This window comes from Mus caroli, chromosome 12 (genome assembly GCF_900094665.2).
Source record: "Mus caroli chromosome 12, CAROLI_EIJ_v1.1, whole genome shotgun sequence".
Lineage (NCBI taxonomy): Eukaryota > Metazoa > Chordata > Mammalia > Rodentia > Muridae > Mus > Mus caroli.
In genome coordinates, this window is record NC_034581.1 from 29,368,785 (window position 1) to 29,391,333 (window position 22,549).

The 22,549-nt window shown below is 38.0% G+C and overlaps 1 protein-coding gene across 1 annotated transcript; it reads left to right on the plus strand.

Moving 5' to 3' along the window:
• The first annotated feature begins 69 nt into the window (after positions 1 to 69).
• On the plus strand, positions 70 to 21,737 carry Sypl1 (synaptophysin like 1). Its single transcript, XM_021179525.2, is given in 7 exon segments — positions 70 to 197; positions 467 to 538; positions 11,598 to 11,725; positions 12,668 to 12,875; positions 19,413 to 19,604; positions 20,898 to 20,957; positions 20,960 to 21,737. Coding segments are annotated over 7 exon segments (786 nt in total). The 5' UTR covers positions 70 to 146; the 3' UTR covers positions 21,035 to 21,737.
• Positions 21,738 to 22,549: the final 812 nt, after the last annotated feature.

Below are 22,549 nucleotides of genomic sequence, written 5' to 3' on the forward strand. Positions count from 1 at the left end.
GCCGCGCTGCGCAGGCGCAGGTGTCCCCCGACCCCACCCACCCCCGTCGCGCGCTCGCAAAGGGCGGAAGCGAGTCTGGGGCCTAGGGAGCGCGCGTGCGCGGTAGGGACAGAGCTAGGCTTTGGGGAAGGGGGTGCGGCACACGCATGGCTTCCAAAGCCAACATGGTTCGCCAGCGGTTCAGCCGGCTGAGTCAGGTGCGGCCGGGGGAGGAGCCAGCCCTTCCCAGCCCCGCCTCGGCCTGGTCTCGCCTCTCCCTCTCTGTCTCCTCGGCGCGGACTCAACGGCCGCCCGGCCCCGCCCCAAAGGCCAGGCCGTCCCGCCCTGATGCCCCTTCGGCCCCACCCCTCCGGCCCCGCCCCCAGCCCCGCCGGCCCCGCCTCCCGCTCTCGCCGCCGAGTCGCTCCGGTCTCGCCGCTCCCCTCCTCCGCCCCGCGTCCTGACTCTCTTCCCTCCTTTCCCTCAGAGGATGTCCGCCTTCCAGATCAACCTCAACCCGCTCAAGGAGCCGCTCGGCTTCATCAAGATCCTCGAGTGGGTGAGTGCAGCTTGCGACGCCGACCTCGCCCGGTCCAGCGCGGGGCGCCTTGCCGGGAGGCGGGGACGCGGTCGTGAGGGAGTCCCCCACGCTCGAAGGCCGCGGGGCGGAGATGGCGGCCGGCGTCGAGTCGAGTCGCCGGTGTGGGCGGCTTCTCCCGGCCGCCCCTAGCCGCGGAGGCGTGGAAGCTCGCTCGCTTTTTTTCTCAGGCTCCACGGCCATCCGCAAAGGAAGACAGGATTTCCTGCTGCGGTCCAACTGATACCGGCCGCCCGGAGGCCCGCGCCTTCCGCGGGCGAGGCTAGACCTGGGTTGCGCCCTTCGCTGGCGGCGGGTACGGGCTCCTGTTAAAAATAGTGTGTGTCAGAGAAGCCGAGGCAAAGCCCTTGCCCCGACGCATTAAATGGTCGGCCCATTTAACGCCTGGCCTGGACGTCGAGATTGTTTATAGCAACATCCTGCTTGGAAAGTCAGCTTTCTGCCCTTTCCTGCCAAGCAATCATTAACATCAAAGGAGACTTACGAGTTAGACCTTGTCACGTGCAGCTAGTTTATCAAGCTCTGCGATTTTCCTTCAAACTTAGCGGCCCACTATAGTTGGGTGCTGACTTGAAGAGTTAATGTAAGCACTTGGCATTTATTTGCCCCGTGTGCAGTCAGGTAGTGTTTTCATAGCCGATAACGTTTAATTCCTTCACAGTTCATGTTGAGGGTGAAAAATAAGAACTCTCCCATTTCGTGCGTGTGTTTTAGCGTAGAGCTTGAAGTTCTCCGATGACTGCTCGCTCTTATTTTTTGTATTTACACTTTATGCCTTCAATTTTATGAAAACTGAAATGCTGCTCTTGCAACTGGCAAGAGACACGTGATTTTCTGTGCAACCCTAAGTTTAGAAGAAGGTTGATATTTTAATTCCAAAAGTCATAGGGGAGAAGTCAATGTGTGTTAAGAATGAACCTAACATTTAGTCTCATTGAATGTTACAATTCAGTTTAATAATTTAGATTTTCACTTAAATAAGAGGCAGCTTATATCTTTTCTTGGATATTTTAAAATAGGAGTAATTTCGTTGTGTGTTGAAATTATCTTTAAGCTTCTTAAAATAATACTTTCAGTTTGAAAACCTCCTATTACACAGGCAGTAATTTTGTAGTAAGACTATAGAGTGTTAATGGTGTAGTGAATATTTACCCAACAAATATTTGAGTAGGTAGCATATACCAGCACTGTGCTGAATGCCAGCTTACAGATGTGAATCAAACTCTCTTTTTCTCATGATCATTCAAGGATGTAATGGAGACTATAAAAATGCCATATGGTAAATTGTGTATTAGAGATACTTGTAAAGTAGTAGGTTAGACCGGAAAGCATCATTGGGGAAGACTTTATAGATGGAAGAACATTTGAAGAGTGAGTACTAGTGAGCTAGGGATTGGCTTTCTAGGCAAATAGAGTCCTGTTAGTGGGAGGAAAAGTTGAGGTTTTTGGTTGGATGAACATTTTGGGCAAAAGTATGGTTCTAAATGATTATAACAAGTTCAAAGCCCTTGTTCCTTCTGAGGGTAGTTGTGAAAAACTGGTCCTGTGTGTACAAGCTATAGAATATCAGGTCCTATGTGTACAAGCTATAGAATATCAGGTCGTATTTAGGTAGTTTCCAGTTAAGCTCAGATTCCGAGTCAATCATTGGATTTTCCTGTTTAGAAAATTTTAGTTGTTAACAGTATAAAAATAGCCCAACGTGGAGAGAAACCTGCTGCTTTAGAAATTATTCGTACCTAAAATTAATTGTAGTAAGGATGGAGATGACTAGAAATTAAACTATGTATAGAAGTAGTACTTTTATGATGATGGTTCTATTTGTCACTTGGGTTGGTGATGGCCTTATTGTCTGTGGCAGAAAAGTATTTGGATTGTTTTTAAGGATATGTTGTAGATAATCCCTTCACATAGTTTAAGTGTCAGTCTCCTATAGGCCCTGGTATATATGAACCTAACAGTTTTTAAATACTGGTATAGACTAAAGACTCAGCTTGCCAGCAAAGAAGAAAGGAATAGTTAGGAAGGTAGAGAGAAACATCTTTATTACTGTTAAGAGTCTCAAGTAAAGAATGTTCAATAATGTCAGGTGCTATGGAGAACGTACTTAAAGTAAGAGCCAAAGCATGCCCCTTGCTTTTAGTAATCAGGAGACCGTTGACGGCACTAGCAAGAACAGTCTCAGTAAAATCAGAAACTGTATTAATGTAGGTTAAGTGGGTAGATATCCGGTAAGGGAAGGAACTCAGTGAAGGTTGACCATCAGAGAAAGGTGGTGTATTACAAAGAAATATGAAAACTAGTTTCAGTTTACAGCTCATTTGTTTAAATACTTTGTCTAGAACCAGCCATTATAACTTGATATGCAACAAAACCCCCTGTGTTTCCCACTTCTGTTAAACTAATTTGTACTGCTTCATCAAACACTTGTTTTTTCTTCAATTTTGTTTTTTGAGACCGGGTTTCTCTGTGTAGTACTGACTGTCCTGGAGCTCACTCTGTAAATTAGCCTGGCCTCCAACTCAGAGACTCACCTGCCCCTGTCTCCCAAGTGCTGGGATCAAAGGTGTGTGCCACCATTGCCCAGCTGTCACACATATTCTTAAGTCAATCTTTTAATTTCCAAACTGCTAGTGTGTGTGTTAGTGGATATACTTTGGTAAAACTGCTGATTTTTACTAAAGCCCAGCAGTTTTAGACTTCAATCAGTGCAAGTGTCAATATACTCAAATAAATAATGTTTTAGTGTTTTTACCAAAAGAGTTTTTACCTTTATAGGTGCCTGGGAACGTCTTGGGAGCTCTCAGGGGTATGCAGGCTGAGATTAATGTTTTACTATAAGAAAAACATTGTTGGCAATGAAAAACAGCATAGAGTAGACACCTCAACAAAACCTCTGGGTCTATGCCCTAGTTAGATATGAGTACTTCAAAAGGTAGAGAGACTGGGGAAATGGCTCAGTGGGTAAAGTGCTTGCTGCAGAAACCTGAGTTTGGATCCCCAGCGGGCACACATCTGTAACCTCAGTACTGTCAGATGGAGATAGGTGGATCCCTGGGGCTCCTGGCCAGCCAGTCATGCAGAAATAATAAGCTTCAGGTTCAGTCAGAAACCCTGAAATCAGAGAATCAGGTAGAGAGCAATACGGGAAAGATACCTCACATTGGATTGGCCTCTGGCTCCATTACAGGTGTGCACAGGTTAGTGCAATCTTGTGTGTGTGTGTTCGCACACACTCACACTTAAGAAAAGATAGAGCTACCTAACAAGGAAGACCTGGACCCATCTCCCTTCTGGAGAAGAGACAAATTGAACCTTTATCAAATACACTGAAACATATAGAGAAAACCATTCTTTTTTATTTAAAAACACAAATTTTATCAGTGCTCCATACTATAACTTATTCATGACAAGCCAGACAAATCAGCAACAATGGTGCTTATTTACTCCAAAGATCATGAAAATAATTGAAAAGTCTGGATTTTTTCATTATTATTATTTATCACATGAGCTCAGAGGATCACTTGCTGGGGTTGGTTCTCCTCCTACCATGCGGGACCTAGTGATCCAATTCAGGTCATGAGACTTAGTGGCCAGCAGCTAAGGCACTGGCCCTGAAAATGATTTTAAAGCAAATATATCTATAGTCCTTGGAATATATAGCGCTGAACTCAACCAAACATGTTTTAAGAATAAAGATGACAAATGCTTGCAGCATAATGATCTCTTCGTAATCATTCTTAATCAGAAAAGACTTCTAGCTCTTTCAGCTCTGTCTCAGGAATCTAAGTCCTGACGGGTTATGGGACTGTTAGCAGAAGTTTGTGTGGTTGTACTGCAGAAGTACAGGGAGTTTAAATAAGCATTTTGATTCTGATTTCATTACTCATTTCATGAGAGTAACTTGAAGTGTCAGTGTTCTCAGTGTTTAACTTAGTAAAAACAATAAATGTGTTTTTTTATAGGAACATTCACTTGCAGTATATTTTCAGGTCTACTTCTAAATATTTTGACTGCTTAACTTTGAAAACGAAATATTAAACATAAAGAAATGTAGATAGATAACTTTGGTTTAATGATGACACTGAGTAACAGTGAAGATCCTACAACTAGAAGTGCTTTATTTTGGCACTCATAAATTAGATTAATTCCAGTTCTTTCCTGTAGAATTCCGAGGAGTAAGCTGTATAAATAGAAAATAGTACCGTGACTCTGGATGTAGGATAGATAATTTACTAAAAACACCAGGTGTCACCAATTTTTTTCTGCATGAACTTTCATCTGTGTAAAAATTTTGCACAAAGCTCCTCTATGCATCTGTAATTTGGGCGTACATTTCAGTGTTAGTACCTTAAGACATACTGTATATTTAGAACAAATGTACATTTATATATTTTGGGTTTTTTAGCTTGATTTTTGAGATAAGGTCTCATATAGTCCAAGCTGGCCTCAAGCTTACTTTATAGCTGAAGCTGGCCTTGAATTCCTGATCTTACTGCTTCTAACTCCTGAGTAATGGACTTCTACATGCGTGCCAAACACCCAGCTTATATTTTTAGTCTGCATTTAAATGGTATTGCAATAATGTCTTCCCCCCGCAACTTCTAATTTGATTAAGTAGAATCTTAATTCTGTCTTACAACGTGGCCTCCAGTTCTCTTTTGTACATGAATAGATTATCAATCTACACTTCATAGCAGACATTTTCAAACCACATTATGTAAACGTTAGTTTTGTTACATCTATTTTATTCCATAAATCTGTCTAGACAAGGACACTCACATTGGAATATATGAACACTAAATATAAGAAATTAAGTGAAGTTATTGTTTTGTCCTTCCAAGTATGGGATTCAGAATAGCTAGTTTACTACATTCACATATGACCTTCTTAATATCCAGGCTCAGCAGTAAGGTTTTAGTTTGTCTAAAACTATATAAATAGAAGTTTAAATGTTTAAGCTGATGCCCAGCTGGAGATTGAATTCCATGTCTGTGCTGTCGTTATTCTTGGGTAGCTGGGGATGGGAAAAATAAATTACAGAAAGGGCAAGGAACTAACTAGTGTCACTTATTTATTAATATAGTGTTAATAGTATAGATTAACAGGCTCATAGAGCTACCCAGATAAAGTGAGTGAACTGTGTGAAAGGGGGGAAAAAGTGTGACTACCAGATTTAAAATGCATTCTGCAATAGAGAGGGAGCCAATGTGGAAAGGTCCTGCCCCGTTTTTAATGTAACTTCTGTTCCATCTGATTACTTCTGTATGCGAATGTGATTCTGGTGTTGCCTTATCAGGAAGCCCAGCTTTTATGTGAGGTGCCCTGGGTTTAATGATAAATTTACATTTTAAAAATACAAACTGAAAGATTTATACAAATCTTAGATGTAGGTCAGGTCAGGTTAGGTTTTACTGATGGGCATCCAGTATATAAGTTACTGTTTTGGTCATGGTAGTGAGGGGTTGTTTTGTTCTGTTTTGTTTTGTTTTGTGGTTATTTGAAGCAGAGTCTCATTACAAAGCCCCAGTTGGTCTGGAACTTGTACCGATCAAAGTGGTCTCAGACTCAGAAATCTGCCAGCTTTTGCATCTCAAGTGCTAGAATTAAAGGTATATGCCAACACGTCCAGCTAGTATATAACTTCTAATCTTGATCAGACATTCTGTAGAATAAAAAAAAAAAAAAGAGAGAGAGAGGGGTGGTTGTATAGTTACTCTGAAAATGATTTTGGGTGTTTCTGTTATTATAAATGTGTACCTTGTGCCTTTTTTTCTGGGTAATGTGAATACAAGAATTGCGAGTGTGAACACAACACTGGATACAACAGTACAGTACTCTCTAATTGCTACATTAAGAAACTAAGGTGGCTTTTTGTTTGTCTTTGTTTTTTTTATATAACAGGATACACAAGAAAAATACTACCCGTAGAGTTAATACAGAATGGATTAATGTTTATAGCAATTTAGGAGAATTATCAGTTTTATCACAGTGAAATAGGTAGAAGCTTTAAAAAAAAATCAGGAATGGGGCATTCTCAGAGGAAATGTGTACAACAAAGACATAAATACTGGTGTGTTTCAGGAACAGTCCAATGTGCAGTAATAACAGTACCTGACAGAGAACATAGTTCAGCCAGATCTAGAAAGAAAAAGTTGCAGCTGCATGAGCCATGCCATTTATGCCATGTTTGGAAAGTATTGGTTTTGTTTTTTAAATATAGACCTGAAAAGTATTGGAGGAGTCCCTTTAAACTAGGGTTACATGAGCAGATTGCTATTTCAGACTAGTGTGACATCATTCTAAAATAGCTCTGTTCAAAAAAATAAAGCAAACAAAAATATACAAGTCACAGAGTAATTGAATGTTGTGTTAACAAAGGTTCCTGTGTAGTCAGGACTGACCTCGGCCTTCTGATCCCCCTTCACCTCCAGAATGCTAGAATTACAGGCATGTGCCACTACTTCCCGTTTATTCAGTACCGCGTTATAAACATAGGACTTAGTACATGCTGGGCAAGATCCCTTAACAATTGACTACATTCTCAGCCCCAGACTGTGTATTTTTATTTTAAATCTTTTAAATCTATGGCATAGTTCACATTACAGCATGTCACAGTTTAGATGGCAACACTCACTCTTCTGCAGCCATCAGTAGCTGATGGCTATTTTATTGAATTTAATTCTTTAGAGCCCACACAATACAAGATGTGTGATGATTGGAATGAGATTAGAAACAGGAAAAGTTGTTTTAGCAACTCCCAGTGAAATCTAGTTACATGCCAAAACAAAGAGTTGTGGATGTGATACGAGCAGATTTAAAAAGATGGTTCAAGACTAGGTATGCTGGTGCAAGCCAAAACATAGACGTGGAGACAGCAAGTTACACAGTTACGTGAGTTGAAGGCCGGCCTCATCTACAAAGTGAGGCTTTCTTTAGCTTCAGAACAAAAGCCTTTTTACAAGTTTCATTTTCTGTATAATCTTATGCAGCATGATTTTTTTTTAAACTCAGCATTAGGTTTCTGCAACTCATCTATATTAATGTGACAAGCTATGCTTCCCATATCTTTTTGTCCTCCTCCTTTTCTAAGAATGAGGGGCTGGAGAGATGGCTTAGATATTAAGATCACTAGTTCTTGCCAAGGACTTGGGTTTTATTCCCCATGTGGCAGCTCACAACCATCCATAATTCGAGTTCCTGGTGCTCTGTTGCCCTCTTCAGCCCTCTAACGACACCAGGCACTCAGGTGGATCACAGACACATGCAAGGAAACCTTTGACTAATGCATATACATCTTTTTAGAAGATGGTTTGAGTGCAGGGCAAGACGGCAGGGAGCCAGGGTAATTATTAGACTACATCTGTATCTTTTTTGATATATAACTTTGAGTTGTAAGTGTATACCACTATAATCTGTTTTCCCATTGCTTTTCCCTCCCTCCCTAGTCCTCTGATATAAACAGTGTTACTGTGAACATACATATGTAAGTCTCAGTACTTGAGAAAGGGTCTCCTGAGAGCTTTGGACAATTGAGTCCTTTATGACATTTTTCTTATAAGTATTTCACCTACTTTGTAACTTGCTTTATATTCAGAAGTTGACTTTTTATCTTAATTTATTTTATCTGTAATTGAAATTACCTATGTTTTATGGTAGTGCTTTTTAAAAGAATTTTAAATTCCTCTACATTGTCGCAGATTTTCTTTTTTTTAAAGCTTTCTCATTTAAGTTCACAACTCACTTGTACCATTTATTGAATAGCTCTTTACTAGTTATCTACTACTGTATAATAAATTACCCCAGCTTAGCAACTTAAAACAACAGATATTTATTATCTCATAGGATCTATGTGGAAGGGATCTGGGAGTTTGGGTTCAGGGCTTCTCCTGAGGTTATTGTCAGCTATGAGCCAGGGCTGTACTAATCTCTTATCCTCAAGCTCAGTCATGTGGTTATAGGCAAAGCCTCTAAAATTTGCCTGAAGGGGGTTAAGGGTATAGGGGTAGAGCACTTGGCAGAGCATGCTGCAGTCCTTGGGTTCAGTCCCTAGCATGTGACATGGGGCACAGGGGAGACCTACATGCTGGGTATGGTGGCTCATGCCTGTGCTTCTAGCACTCAAGGAGGATCCCAATGAGCTCCAGGCTAACTTGGGCTAGACTAGTGAGACTGTTTCTCAAAAACAAACCCCACCAGCATCTGAATAGTCTGAATCTCCTCCCAACATGGCAGGGGGCTTCGTGAAGTAATGAGAACGTTCAAGAGAAGACAAGAAACATAAATTGGCTGTGGGAGGGTAGTTTAAACGTTTTAGGCAGTCGTATGTATCTCGGTTGGCAAAGACCTCACTGTGTAGCCAAAGGTGCCCTTGAATTTATAGTCCTTTCTGCCTCTACCTCCTAATTACAGGGATCACAGATATGCTTATTTTATTCCATGTTGGGATCAATACCAGGGTTTCTTGCATGGTAGCCAAATAAGCTACCAGTTGAGCTATATGCCAGAAATAGCAGTCTTATTATAACATAATATTAGAAGGAACCTGTTTCTTCTGCCATATTCAGAACTCTGTATAGGTAAAACTTAAGGGAAATTCAGCTTTTCCTCTTGATGGAATTGTCAAAGGATCTAGACATACCTTATGGTCAACACCGTCCTTGCTCAGTGACGTGCAGTGGCAAACTATCAGGTAAAAATGTTCAAGATTCCAACCTGTTTCTGGCTTTAATTTGATCTATTGGTTCAGTTTATTTACATTATTTTTACTTTTAATAACCTTAAATGTGAGTTTATTCCCAAGACTCAGCTCTTGCTTTTCTCCTACTCTATATATTCATGTATATTTATTTTGAGAGAATATTCATATCTGTTGATACATATGAAATCTTAACAGAATATCTCAAACTGTATGTACACATTACCGCAGGCTCTTCATATGTGTTACCAAATTATTTTTTTGTGTATTTCTTTGTTGAGGAACCTCTTATTATTATTATTACAATACTGATTATAATATTTAATACCCTGTAAGATTTAATACCCTGGAATGATTCATGAGAAACCATATCTAGCTTTCCATTATTGTAACAAAATAATTGAGGATAATCTACCTAAAAGGAGGACAGGTTTTAGATTCACGGTTTCAGTGGTTTTGATCTATCGTTGGCAGTCACTTTTGACCTGTGGTAAGTAGTGCTTGGTTTAGCAGCTCTACTTCAAGACAACCCAGACGCAGAAAGAGACAGATAGGGTCAGGTTTCCCATATTTCTTTGAAAAGAATGACCTTTCTTTTAGTAAGTCTCCACTTCCTAAAGGTTTACTACTCCCCCATTATGCTGTCGGCTGGCAGTATGTACTGGGACCTAGGGACACTCATCCAAACTACAGCATCACATAGTTAGCACTATATAGGCTTTGATAGGAATTACACATAAAAATGTATCTACTGTTTGATGGGTGTAACTTTTAGCAAAGAGACCCCAAATCTCTTTAGTTTTCTATTCTGGGAAGGACAAACAGTAAGTATAGTACATAGACAATCTTGAACGTGCTGAAGAAGAAATGGAACAGTGTACATATAATATTAGAGAAGGGTGGTAGGGGAGAACCGTCTCTGCTAAGATTACATCAGCATAGTGAGCTGAGGAAGTGAGCATGTGTTACAGTTAGAGGGAGTGGCCAGTGAAGACACTGAAGGAGTTGTTTAGTGACTAGCTAGCAGATATGTAATGCATGGAATGATAATGAAGAGGAAAAAGTAACGCAGTGTGTGAGGTAAAGATAGTGGGGAAGGAAAAGACGTTAAAGAACTTAGGAGCTGTTTGAGGACTTTAGAGGAAGGTACTATCCTGCCTTATGTGTGGGTTTAAACTGCAGGGCTGTTCTGTTAGTAGTGCACTGAAACTGTGGCAGAGCGGGAATCAGGAACACTGCTATTAAGGCTATTAGTGCAGAATCCAGCCAGGAGGTTGGTATGCTGGCCATTTAGATTAGGAAGTGGTGGTAAATAGAGTCCATGTGTATTTTGAAAACAAGAACCATTGACATTTACTTAAGTGTTGAAATTTCAGATACTACAGCACCCAAAACAAAGTACTTTAGTTGTGGAAAACAATCTATAAGACAAAAAAAAGTTAAATCTTGTGTCTTGTGTTGCACTGAGAAATGAACAGTATTAAAATTTTCATGTATAACTCTTCTGGATTTTACCCTCTTTATGTGTAGGTGTGGATATAAGTGTAGTAAATTGTATGAACAAATTCTCTATGTAATGAGAATGTTTCATTAATCATCAATATTGTAGTAACTAAAAGCTTATTCTGTTGTACAAATGAATTCTAGTTTATATGACTCTCGCAATATTTAGGATGCTTCTGGGTTTTTCAATTATAGGTAGAATTTAAGGAAGCTTTGTTATATTTTTAAGCATATACATAATCAAGAAATCTGTTTCCAGCTGCTTTTTCAAACCCTGAACTATGTGGAAGTGATGATTCACAAGTTCATGAAGTAGAATCTCTTTCCTAACAACCTCTTGTTTTCAACAGTTCACTGATTGCTTGCACTCAAAAACCAAAACACCTTCAATTTATTTGCATTTAAAGTTTTGATAGGGGAAAATGGGCCTTATTTTCATTTTGGTTTTGTTTTGTTTTGTTTTGGTTGCTTGTTTTGAGACAGGGTCTCTTATTTCTTGCTGACTTGGAACTCTGACTCTGTGTACACCAAGCTGGCTTTAAACTCAAAGTAATCCACCTGCCTCTGCCACCATGCCCAGCAAGTCTTCTCTGAATTTCATATTGTATGGGCTAGTATATTGTAGTTGGGAAGGTAAAATCTCACATGTTGACATTCGCATGTTTTTATAAAGTTTTTACTGTATGGTTAGTACTTGCTAGAATATTTATGAACTTGTTTTTAATGATCATGTACTTAGGCTTTAATGGCCTTTGTTTTGGTTGTAGTAATGTTTTGTTTTCTTTTGTTTTTCTATTTTTTTGGTCTCATTTTATATAGTTTGCCTCCATCTTTGCTTTTGCCACCTGTGGTGGGTTTAAGGGCAAAACAGAAATTCAAGTGAACTGTCCTAAAGTTGGTGGCAATAAGAACCAGACTGTGACAGCTACTTTTGGTTATCCATTCAGGTGAGTAATCTTTTACTTGCTTAACAGCTGCTCTGACTTCATACTTACTCATTAGGATCTTTAACAATTCTGGATTCAGGCAGAGGCCTGCAATCTCATCAGTCTCAGCTCTTGGGAAGCTAAGGTAGGAGGAGCGTTCCAAGACCCTGCCTCAACCAAATGGACTTAGGTCCATTTACTAATCATCAAAGGTTTTCCATCTCTTAACCGTTCATTTTGTACAGTAACCATCTTTAATGACACTGGTTTTATAATTTATAAATGGGGGAAATGTAAGGCAGTGTAAATTTTCATTTAGCTAGTTAATCAAGGGTTAAAATATGCACCATGGGGCCGGAGAGATGGCTCAGCAGTTAAGGGCTGGAAGACCTAGGTTTCAATTCTCAGCACTCACATATGGCTCACAATTGTCTGAATTCTAGTTCCAGGGAACCTGATGCACTCTGGCCTTTGCAGCCATGAGGCACACAGGTGGTAGTCAGACATAAATGCAGGCAAAACATCCACACACATGAAGTAAAAATTAAAACTGAGTCTGCAGGTTGGTTGAAAATAGCTTTTAAACAACAAAGAAGAAGACTATCATCATAATTGGTCTCCTGGAGTTAGTGCCATAGACCTCTGCCTCTTAGAACAGAAGTGTGAGCTGTAAAGTATTCTTATAACTCCTTCTAATACGATAAATGTTAAAGTGTTTAATTCCATTTATAGTCAGTTTAGATTCAATCTGTCATAAACCTATTACTGAGTAAATTTGGGGTATATGTAATATGAGACTTTTGGTTTAGTTAAATATTTAAGTCTTTTTCAAAAAGAAAATGTTTTTAGTGTACTTGGGGATTATATTTTGAAATGGCAATATTCTGCTTAAGTATTTTAGTGTTAGGAGGGTCCAGTCATTTGTGTATTTATGAGTCTCTCTCTCTCTTTTTTTTTTAATAGGTTGAATCAGGCATCATTTCATACACCTCCAAATGTCAATGTGTGTGACGTGAACTGGGAAAAGCAGGTCCTCATAGGTGATTACTCCTCTTCTGCACAGTTCTACGTTACATTTGCAGTCTTTGTGTTCCTGTACTGCATTGCTGCCCTTGTGCTCTATGTTGGTTACACGAACCTCTACCGGGATAGTCGCAAACTGCCCATGATCGTAAGTAACCGTTTTATGTCTCAGTTCAAAAGTAGTATGCACACATATAAGTAAGTTACAGTTCAAGGTAACTGCAGATGGTTTCCCTACTAGAAATACAAATGGTTGGCATATGTGTTTGATAGGAGGAGAGCTTTAGTTATTAAGTTCACTTCAATTTTCAGTCTGTTCATGCTTCAGGGATTTCTTATTAAGCCTAGAAAACCCTCAAATATTTGTTAACTTGTTAAGTTTTAAGTAGCAAACGTTTAAGAACTTAGTGTTTTTAATTTGACAACTTGTACAAGTCCCATTTCTGCTTCTCACCCTTTTCTCCTTTTCTCCAAACTCCCTTATGTCACTTGGGTTTCTCAGGGATCTTCATGGTCTTTCTCAGAGAACTGGGGCCCAAGGTTCACATCTGACCTTTTAAAATAGAGCGTTCTTTAGAGTGTGGCTCTGCCTGACCCTCTATGTTATACATTGTGTATGGCTGCCTTTATGCTAAACACTGGCCCAGATTATTCTTATATTCATTATCACTGGTATCAGTAAGTTACATTTGAACCTTTGAATGTCAGCAAAGGATTTGGATTTGAAGTCCTTATACCTTTTTAAGGGCTTCAGAGTCTACTGAGCTAGAAATAAAAATAATCTTTGATATTAAAGGGAATAGACTGTCCTGGGTTATGAATGGCAACTCTAGCCATGGTCTATGTTAGACCTCCACTATAAAGGTCAGTGATAGTGTGGAGGCTTTTGTGATACTCGGCATTTGTAGCTGTGAAAAAAGCACTGAAGTCTTTAAAGAAGTTGTGAATTGACCTTAAATAGAAGGCTGTTTTAAAATGAAGGAATTATTAAGATAAATTGTATTTACCAACTTATTTTTAATTTTTGCTGCTTGGATCATAAGAATGTAAATGGTAAGTAAAGAAGAAAAACATTTTTTTATTGTACAGATTTTCTATTTATGTCTAGATAAGTATAAGAAAGCTAGATGTATTCATTCAAATGCTTCTTGGCTATTAATTACCTTTTTAAAATGTTTATTCATTACAAACTAGGAATCTGTAGCTTTGAACATTTTAGGTTTTGCCTTAAAAAGTGACTAGATCGATCACAGATTTTTTTTTAATTTATATTATTAAAAGATTTTTTTTGTATTTTGTCACTATACCAAAAAATTTCCTTTTTACTAAATAAAAAATTAACCTTCTCTTGCATTTTATCTAATAATTTAAAAAATAATATACTTTAGTCAATATTAAGAAGTAGTTTTAGAGAGCTTTCTACATGATCAAAACAATCTAGTATGTGATTCAAAGATTCAGAAGTAAGTCTCTATATTAGAGTGTTGTTATTGATCATACAGATATTCCAGAGTTGGTCTCATCAATGGTTTTTGCTCGTATAATAGAGAAGTATTTATTCTTGTTTTCTTTTGGTTTTGTGATACAGGGTCTCATATAGCACAGGCTGGCCTGCTAAGTAGCTAAAGATGACCTTGAACCTCCTGATCCTCCTGCTGCTTCTGCTCTTAGGTGCTGGGAATGCAGGCGTACACTGCCGTGCCCAGCACAATGGGGGCTTCTTATTTATAAAAGTTAAAGTGCAGGATCAGGAGGGATGACCCAGCAGTTAAGAACACACACTGGTCTTCTAGAGGACCTGAGTTCAGTTCCCAGGACCCGTGTTAGGCTCACAACTCTCTGTAAATCCAGTGCCCCTAGACACACACATGCATACAAAATTTAAAATAATAAAATAAATTTTTAAAGTTAAGTTGAATTTTTAATTATTTAAATTTACTCATAAGTATAAAAAGGACTCATGTTTTAAATGTCGCATTGGCCTTTAGGTGCTAGTGACTAATAAGCATAAGTTGTTGATTCTGTACTAAGGTATTTTAAGTATTTTAGTTTCAAAGTTTTTAGTCTAGGTTTTCTTTTTTAATATAGCACTTTTTCATATTAAGTAGCAGATGGCATAGTGGTACACCAAATCAGGGCTATCAAAAATGAAACGTGGCAAAAGGGATTTTCAAATTCCAAAATCTTCTACAAATGTTTTGATTTGTTGGTTGGATCCCAGAAGCGCTAGGTAGCTGCATCACAGAGCTCTAGGTAGAACCATTTACTTAGACTGCTATGTGACGAGAGTCTAGGAGGACATAATTTTTAGGGACCACAGTAATTCCTCACTTTTCATTCATCAGAGGTTTATTTTGTGTGCTGTGCTCAGAAAAGTTCCTACTTTTGAAATATGTAGATGCCTTAATGTAATTATCAGCAAATTAAAGAGTAGAACCAGTGGACTGAGGAGATGCCACAGTTGGTAAAGTTCTTGCTCTGCAGGCCGTTGCAGATCTGAGTTCACAAGGAAGTATAAATTATAACCCCAGCACTACAGAGGATGTGGAGACAGGTGGGTCCCTGGTGCCCACTGACAGTCAGGTTAGCCAAATCCATGAGCTCCAGGCTCAGTGAGAAACCCTGCCTCAAAAAGTAGAGCCCAGCTGTGGAAGACACCTGACATTCGGTTCTGGCCTCCACACACGAGGTTATATACAAGGTTTATATACACATACACAAAAATAAGTATAACCAGAAAAAACAAGAATTCAAAAAGAATTCAAAAAGAAGTAAATACCTGAAAATTAAGAACTGTGACATTTTGGTCAAAGCTATAAATTTAGCATTGGGGAATTTTGCTTACTATGATATTTTATTGGGTTTCCAAAAGAAAAGAAGTACTTAGAAAGTATAGGAGTACAGGGGTAGTGTTCCCACAATTCAGAGAATGCTGGCCATGATACTTGTTTTCTGTGATCTGTGCATTTTAAAAGGACCAGAATTAATGAAAGCTTAAATGCAAATATCCGTGTTTGTCTAATTAGCCCTTGGTTTTGTCCTCTAAGCACAAATACTTATTCACTGTGTAACTTAAAGGTGGCTGATAAGATCATTCAAATCTTTTTCATTTTTTTAAACATATATTTCAGTGTGTATGCACATGTGCATATATTTCAGTGTGCTGCACATGTGGAGGTGAGAGGACAGCTTGCAGGAGTTTGCTCTCTCCTTCTACCTTGTGGGTTTCAGGGATCTAACTCAGGTTGTCAGCCCCAGTGACAAGTACCTTTATCTGTTAAGGCCTCTCACTGGTCCAAGATAATTAAATTTTAATTCCACTGATTTTTTTTTTTTTTTAAAGCCCTAGAACTCAGTTTTGGGTTTGAACTAACTGGTTTGAGTTAACTTTGCTGTTAACAAACAGGAGCTCATACTTTGAGGAATATCAAAGCTATAATAAACTTCAGACCATTTCCTTTAATTCACAGACATCCAAACAGGGTGCCTTCAACATCATGGTACAGAGGTCTACTCCAAGTATTTAGGTCTTTGTAACCAGTCTAGTGAACAATATTTCAGTTGTCCAGCAGAAAAGATTAGATAAGGAGAAGTTGGTTGCTTTGTTAGTTTTTTCTTTATCTTGTTATTCTATAAAAAATATCCAGTATTAAATATTAAAACCTTCATTTATATTTTGGGGAATGTAATAAATAGCAGGATTCAGAAGAAAACAATTGAAATTCAAAAGAAACTATTTCATCTTTTTGTCACTATAGTGAGCATTTCTTTTAAATTTTTATAGTAATTTTTTATTTTTTGAAATTATAGTTATGGGGGGAGTGTATTGGGGACTTTTTGGATAGCATTGGAAATGTAATTGAGGAAATTACCTAAAAAAAAAAAAAAAAGAGACAGCTAACAAATAATTCCATGATTTCGTGTTTCAAATTACCCTTGAAACTTAAGATAAAATTACCAAGTTTAAAAAAAAAAAAAAGAAATTATAGTTATATCATTTCCCCTCTTCCCTTTTCTACCTCCAACCTCTCCCATGGTTCCCCCCACCCCCAAATTCATGGTATCCTTTTCTTTGATTTTTGTTGTATATTTTTTCCTAAATATATAAATAAAATCTGCTCAGTTCATATACCGTTGCTTGTATGTAGATGATTTCAACTGATCACTTGATATTGGATAACCAATCGGCCTCTTCACTGGGGAAGACTGTTTCTCTTACCCTGGCCATTCCTTAGTTGTCTGTTGTTCTTTGTCTAGGGTTGAGACCACCTGGGCTTCTCCTCCTTCCATACTAGCATGTCTATTATGTCATCCTTGTTCAGATCTCTAGGCAGCCATGTTGATAGACTTCATAGGTGTAGTTTCTCTGACAGTTCTAGAAGACATAATCTCAGAGCAAACTTCCTGTTCCTCTGTCTCTTAACAGTCTTTCTGCCTCCTTTTCTTCTCTTGTTCCCTACATTTTGATCAGTTGTGGTTTTCTGTGACCGTCTCTGCCTATTGCAAAGAGAGGGTTTCTTTGAGCAGTGAGAACTACACTTCTCTGTGGGTATAGAGGTAGATATTTAGAGTGTAGTTAGGGATTATGCTGGTTCATTTAGTAAAGTGGCAGTTAATAGCTTTTCCTCCAAATTCCATGACTTCTCTACTGCTGGGTAGTTGGCTAGGTTTCCAGTCAGGCTTGATTTCCTCCTTCCTTGAGGAGGCTTTACATTCAGTTGTATAACTTGGTGTTGACCAAGGTATACATACCATGTTAGTCATTGTGATTCATAGGTATTATAGCTGAATAGGTCTATTGGTTGCTTTTTCTCTCTTAGAATTTTGCATGGTGCCTTTTGGTACCATGAAAGCTAGTCCTCAGGGAGGAGGCAAAATTCAGGTCAGATCCAGCTCAGGTTCTCTGGGTTCTGTATCAGAAATGCATAGTGTCTTCAGCAATAGGAATGGACCTTGCATCTCTGGGGGACAACCAAAGGCAACAGCAATTTGCGGGAAGTTTCTTGGACAACCCTGACCACAAATCTTATGCCTGGTGTTGGCGTTTCTGTTAGCAAGTCTGTTATGGCTCTTGGCTCTTACAGGGAACATTGCTGGCCTAAATGGGGAAATTTTCATTTAAACTACATGTATACACAGACTTATGTAACTTTAGGCAGTTAGATAATAACTTCAGCATGACTTCAGACATCCTGCTATTTTTACCTTGCTTCTATATTTAACTTCCTCTTCCTCCCTAATTAAAACCCCATAGTTTTTAAAAATTTTATATGTATAGGTGTTTGTGCACCATATGCCTGCTGGGCCCACAAAGGCCAGAAGAGGGTGTCAAATTCCCAGAAACTGGAATTAAAGACAGTTATGAGCCACCATATGGTTGCTGGGAATTGAAGTTGGGTCTTCTGGAAGTATAGGCATTGTTTTTAACTATTGAGCCATTTTTATAGCTCCTAATACAATGAACATTCTTAAAATTCATAGTTATAAAACTAAAAAAGACTTGGTTGTATTTTTTAACTACTTCATTAATTGATTTCTTGGAGAATTATTTTTGGCAAGACTTAGAATTTTATCTGAATATAGGAGGATAAGGGAGTTTATTTGTGTATGCAAGGGGTTATAACAGAATATAATTAAAGGAAGTAATGATGTGAGTAAAGTTGAGTGACAGTTAAAAGAGAAAAACTGATAGCATCAGTTTATAGGTCTTAGCAGGGTCGGCAACTTGCAATGATGATGATCAAGAGACATTATGGAATGAACACAACATCTGGTTTGGTGGTGCACACCTTTAATTCCCTGGAGGCAGAGGCAGATGAATTTCTGTGGGCTGGCGGCCAGCCTAGCCTATATATTCAGTTCCAGGCCAGCCAGTACTACATTGTAATACTGTCTCAAAAAAGCAAAACAAAAAAGATATGGAGAAATGCACTTAATTGTTGACAGTAGAATAAAGTGTGACTCTAAGAGTAGATAGTCAAGATTATGGTGACAACTTACAAAACTTTGCCTTTTTGCGTCAAAAGTGGACTTAAGGGCTAGAGATGGTTTGGTGGATAAAGAGCAGTTGTAAAAGCAAGAGGATCTGGGTTTAAATCTCCAGCACCCATGCCATGTGGGCCCCTAGTTTTAGTGTAGAGTGCAGAGATAGGTGGGTCCTGGGGGCTTGCTGGCTAGACAGCCTAATTCAAAAAGAGGAATGTCAGGTCAGTAAGAGACCCTGTCTCAAACAGATAAGGTTGAGAACAATAGAAGAAGGCACTGACTTACTCCTGTTCTCCATGTGAACACATGTAGGTGTGCACACTCACTAAAATTAGAAGTAAAAATAGAAAATAAAAAGTTTAAAAAAAAAAAAAAGGAATACCCAGCCATTCTTGCAAGGAGGCGAAAAGATTGCTCTGAGTTCAGGGCTAACAAAACCCTGCCTCAAATATAAATAAAAGTTTAAGTTACAGACTTATAAGGAAATGATGATTAAGTCTTATTATGTCTCTGGCATGGTGCTAGAGACAGTAAATACCAATGGTGATTAGACAGAATGTGACCTTCTATACAGAGTAAATTATGAAGACCATCCATTTCTTGATACCGTGGAATTAAAGGGAATCCTGATTTCGTTATTGCTGATATGAAATGCGCTACTTTTAAGTTGATTATGCACTAACTGCTTTTTCTTCTCTAGGACTTTATTGTTACTCTTGTTGCTACTTTTTTGTGGTTGGTGAGTTCCTCAGCCTGGGCTAAAGCTCTTACAGATATTAAAATAGCTACTTGACACAGAATTGTTGAGGAACTTGATCCTTGTAACCCAGAATCAGGAGTGTCTTGTTACTTTGCCTCTGTGACTAGTATGGGGTCCCTGAATGTATCTGTGGTAAGTGTCTGATACTTACATGGTTTGTTTCATTTACTAGAACAACATTTAAGAAAGCAGGAACTTTCAGTAATGTGAATAAATTTATTCTGATTTTATTCAGCCATTTGGGTTCTAATTAGGAGATATATATATATATATATATATATATATATATATGGAAAATATGACCTGTAACCAAGCTATAAAGACTAGAAGAAGATGCTAATAATGATGTACCACCCACTGTGTTATAGTATCTTAAGTTATTCAGCCATTCTGAGGGGAATATGAAAGATGGTATTGTTAGCTTCACTATACAGCTAAGAAAACATATATATCTCATGCATTATATTCCTCTTAGGAGACACAGCTTTTGAACTAGATCTGACTTTGATCCTCTTCTCTTTAAGTTTGTTTTACTAAGAATACATAAAACTCTAATAGTTTTAAAGTTTCTTAAATTTGTAAAATTTAATATATGAAATTGATTGAATATTTTTCTATTTCATCAAACTGAAGTTTGTTATCAATAATGTTGAGCATTTTCTATTTTGGAAGGCTTGTTAAGAAAATACTTTTACATAAGTTGATGCCAGTACTGCCTTATAAAGCAATTTACCCACATTCGTGTTTATAACTTTGTAATGTAAAAGTCAGAACGTGGAGCTTAACAGAGTGCTTTGAGTAGAGCAAGTTCAGAAGAATTTTGTGTGCACTTACACGAAGACTTGTAAAGCACTTGCTCTTTAGTTACATAGTACTGCAAGCCTCTTACTCTACTCTTACTTCATAAGTCACATCATGGAGTGTTGGAAGACCTTTGTTAAATGGCATAGGTAGGTTCAGTTTGTTCCCTCTGAAATTTCATCTAGTCCTATGAGTATGTGGAAAGGAAATTCTTCCGTGTTGATGAGGTAGGATATAAAGTACAATCTGGCTCCAGCTGTTGGAATAGCAGTGAGCAGTTAGAAGAGGGAAGGAAGGAGGAGCGTCAATGGAAGAAAAGTACAAACGTAAAAGATGCAAACTCGGCTCCCTGTCGACCCTCCTCACCCTGGATACCAAAGTCTAAATTCAAAGTAATAAAGGGAAGATCTCACTTTTCTCAGATGTAATCAGAAGTTCTACATGCAGAAATAAAAGGTTTTCATTTTTGTTGTTTTATGTTAGTTATAGAGGTTTAACATGTTGGGTATAAGTCATTAGCAATCCATAATTTGTACAGTCGACTGTATGTAGTCTTCATTTTTATTCTACTCTGTATGTATCTGAAAGCAAACATTAGATTTTTATGTGTTTTCCTCTTTATAGATCTTTGGCTTTCTGAATATGATACTTTGGGGAAGAAATGTTTGGTTTGTGTACAAGGATGTACAAGCTTACATAGTCCATCAAATACATCAGCTTCCCACAGCCAAGGCGGTGGCCCACCCACTTCTGGAATGTAACTAAGGGGAGAAATACACTGTATGAAATGTGTGCTCTAGTATGCCTTGTTGCCAACACCTTGAGAAGCATTATTGTTTCTAATAAAAAGTAATGGCTTTTTCAGTAAATTGGTGGGTTTAAAAATGTGCTGCTTTTCTACTTAAAACGTGGCTTTTCTAGAAATTTAAGATGTAAATGTATTTTTACATGAAAGTTTGAAAATTCAGGAGCCTGTTATGAGATGATGTTACTTTTAATTGAACAATAATTTAACTAAGTTGCTTCTAAAGTGTTTACACCATAAACTTTAACATAAACCTTCATTCAGAAAACAGTTATGTCNTATCATAATATAGGAAGAATGTGTTTGGAAAATACACTACTGTTAGTTTGTACACATCATATCTTTAAGGCTTGGCTTGTTTAAGAAAACCTTGATTGTATAAATCATATTTAGAAAAAATTAGTGCAATTTTATATTTGAACATTGTTCATGTTAAAAATTTTTTGAATTGCAAAGACTGGGTCTATATTTTGTTTCTGTTTTTCTAAATGATCTGCTGTACTTATTAGGTGTACTAAAATTGTCTTAGAAGCAAGAGTTTGAAAATTGTAACAAATGTGTAGAGATAACTTTGCACTTGTGTTGCATGGGTATATTCATTATTTCCGGTGGTTTCTTAGGCTTGCAAAGAGCATGGTTCCCAAGATGGATTTATATATGTAGGCATTCTAAATGATGCTTGCTTACTATCTTTTGTTCATACTTTTTTCCCCCCAGTCCCTGTTTAGAGGGTTACTAAAAATTAAGGTTGCCTTTTACGTTTGAAACNTTTAACATTTAGTCAATGATGTTTCTTCTCCTGAGTTTAACATTGATATTGTGAAAATAAATGCAGTTCAGATTTATTTCTTAAGATTCATTCTTCACAAAAGGGTGATTAAGGAATTATGCTCATAAAGGAACCTAAGTAAGCTGTATTGTGTGTGTGCTGTCTTTACACACACATTTGTGTCTGTTCAGAATGCAGTGCTTTTTGTTGCTGACTTTTTTTGTTGTACAGGGATTCAGACTTCCTATTCTTACAAGATGACGTTTGTATGTAAAACACATCTTACGGTATTGCCTTATTTTTGTTGCTTTATTCATGACAAAGTGTCAGTTTGAGAATGTATGTTTAATAAGCAAACAATAAAGAAGTTAAAATAAAGAATGCCCCGTTGTTATATTACAATGAACTCTTCATCCTAAAGGTATAAGCATTGCAAAATGGAACCTCTTTTCAAAGCAGGAGATAGAATTACAATAGTAATTTTAAGTGCCAATAGAACAGACTAAAATGGTTCAGACATTTCATTCTTGTTTGAAAAATATAACTATTAGATTGTCTTCCTGGTAAATATTTTATAATTGGCCACTCAAATAGGACAGATTACTGACTGAGGAGATACAGCTTCCAGGCATGTCTCCATAGTTCCGTTGGACGACTGCTTGTCTAGCTAGCCCTGTTCATCCTTCTGCACTACTGCATAAA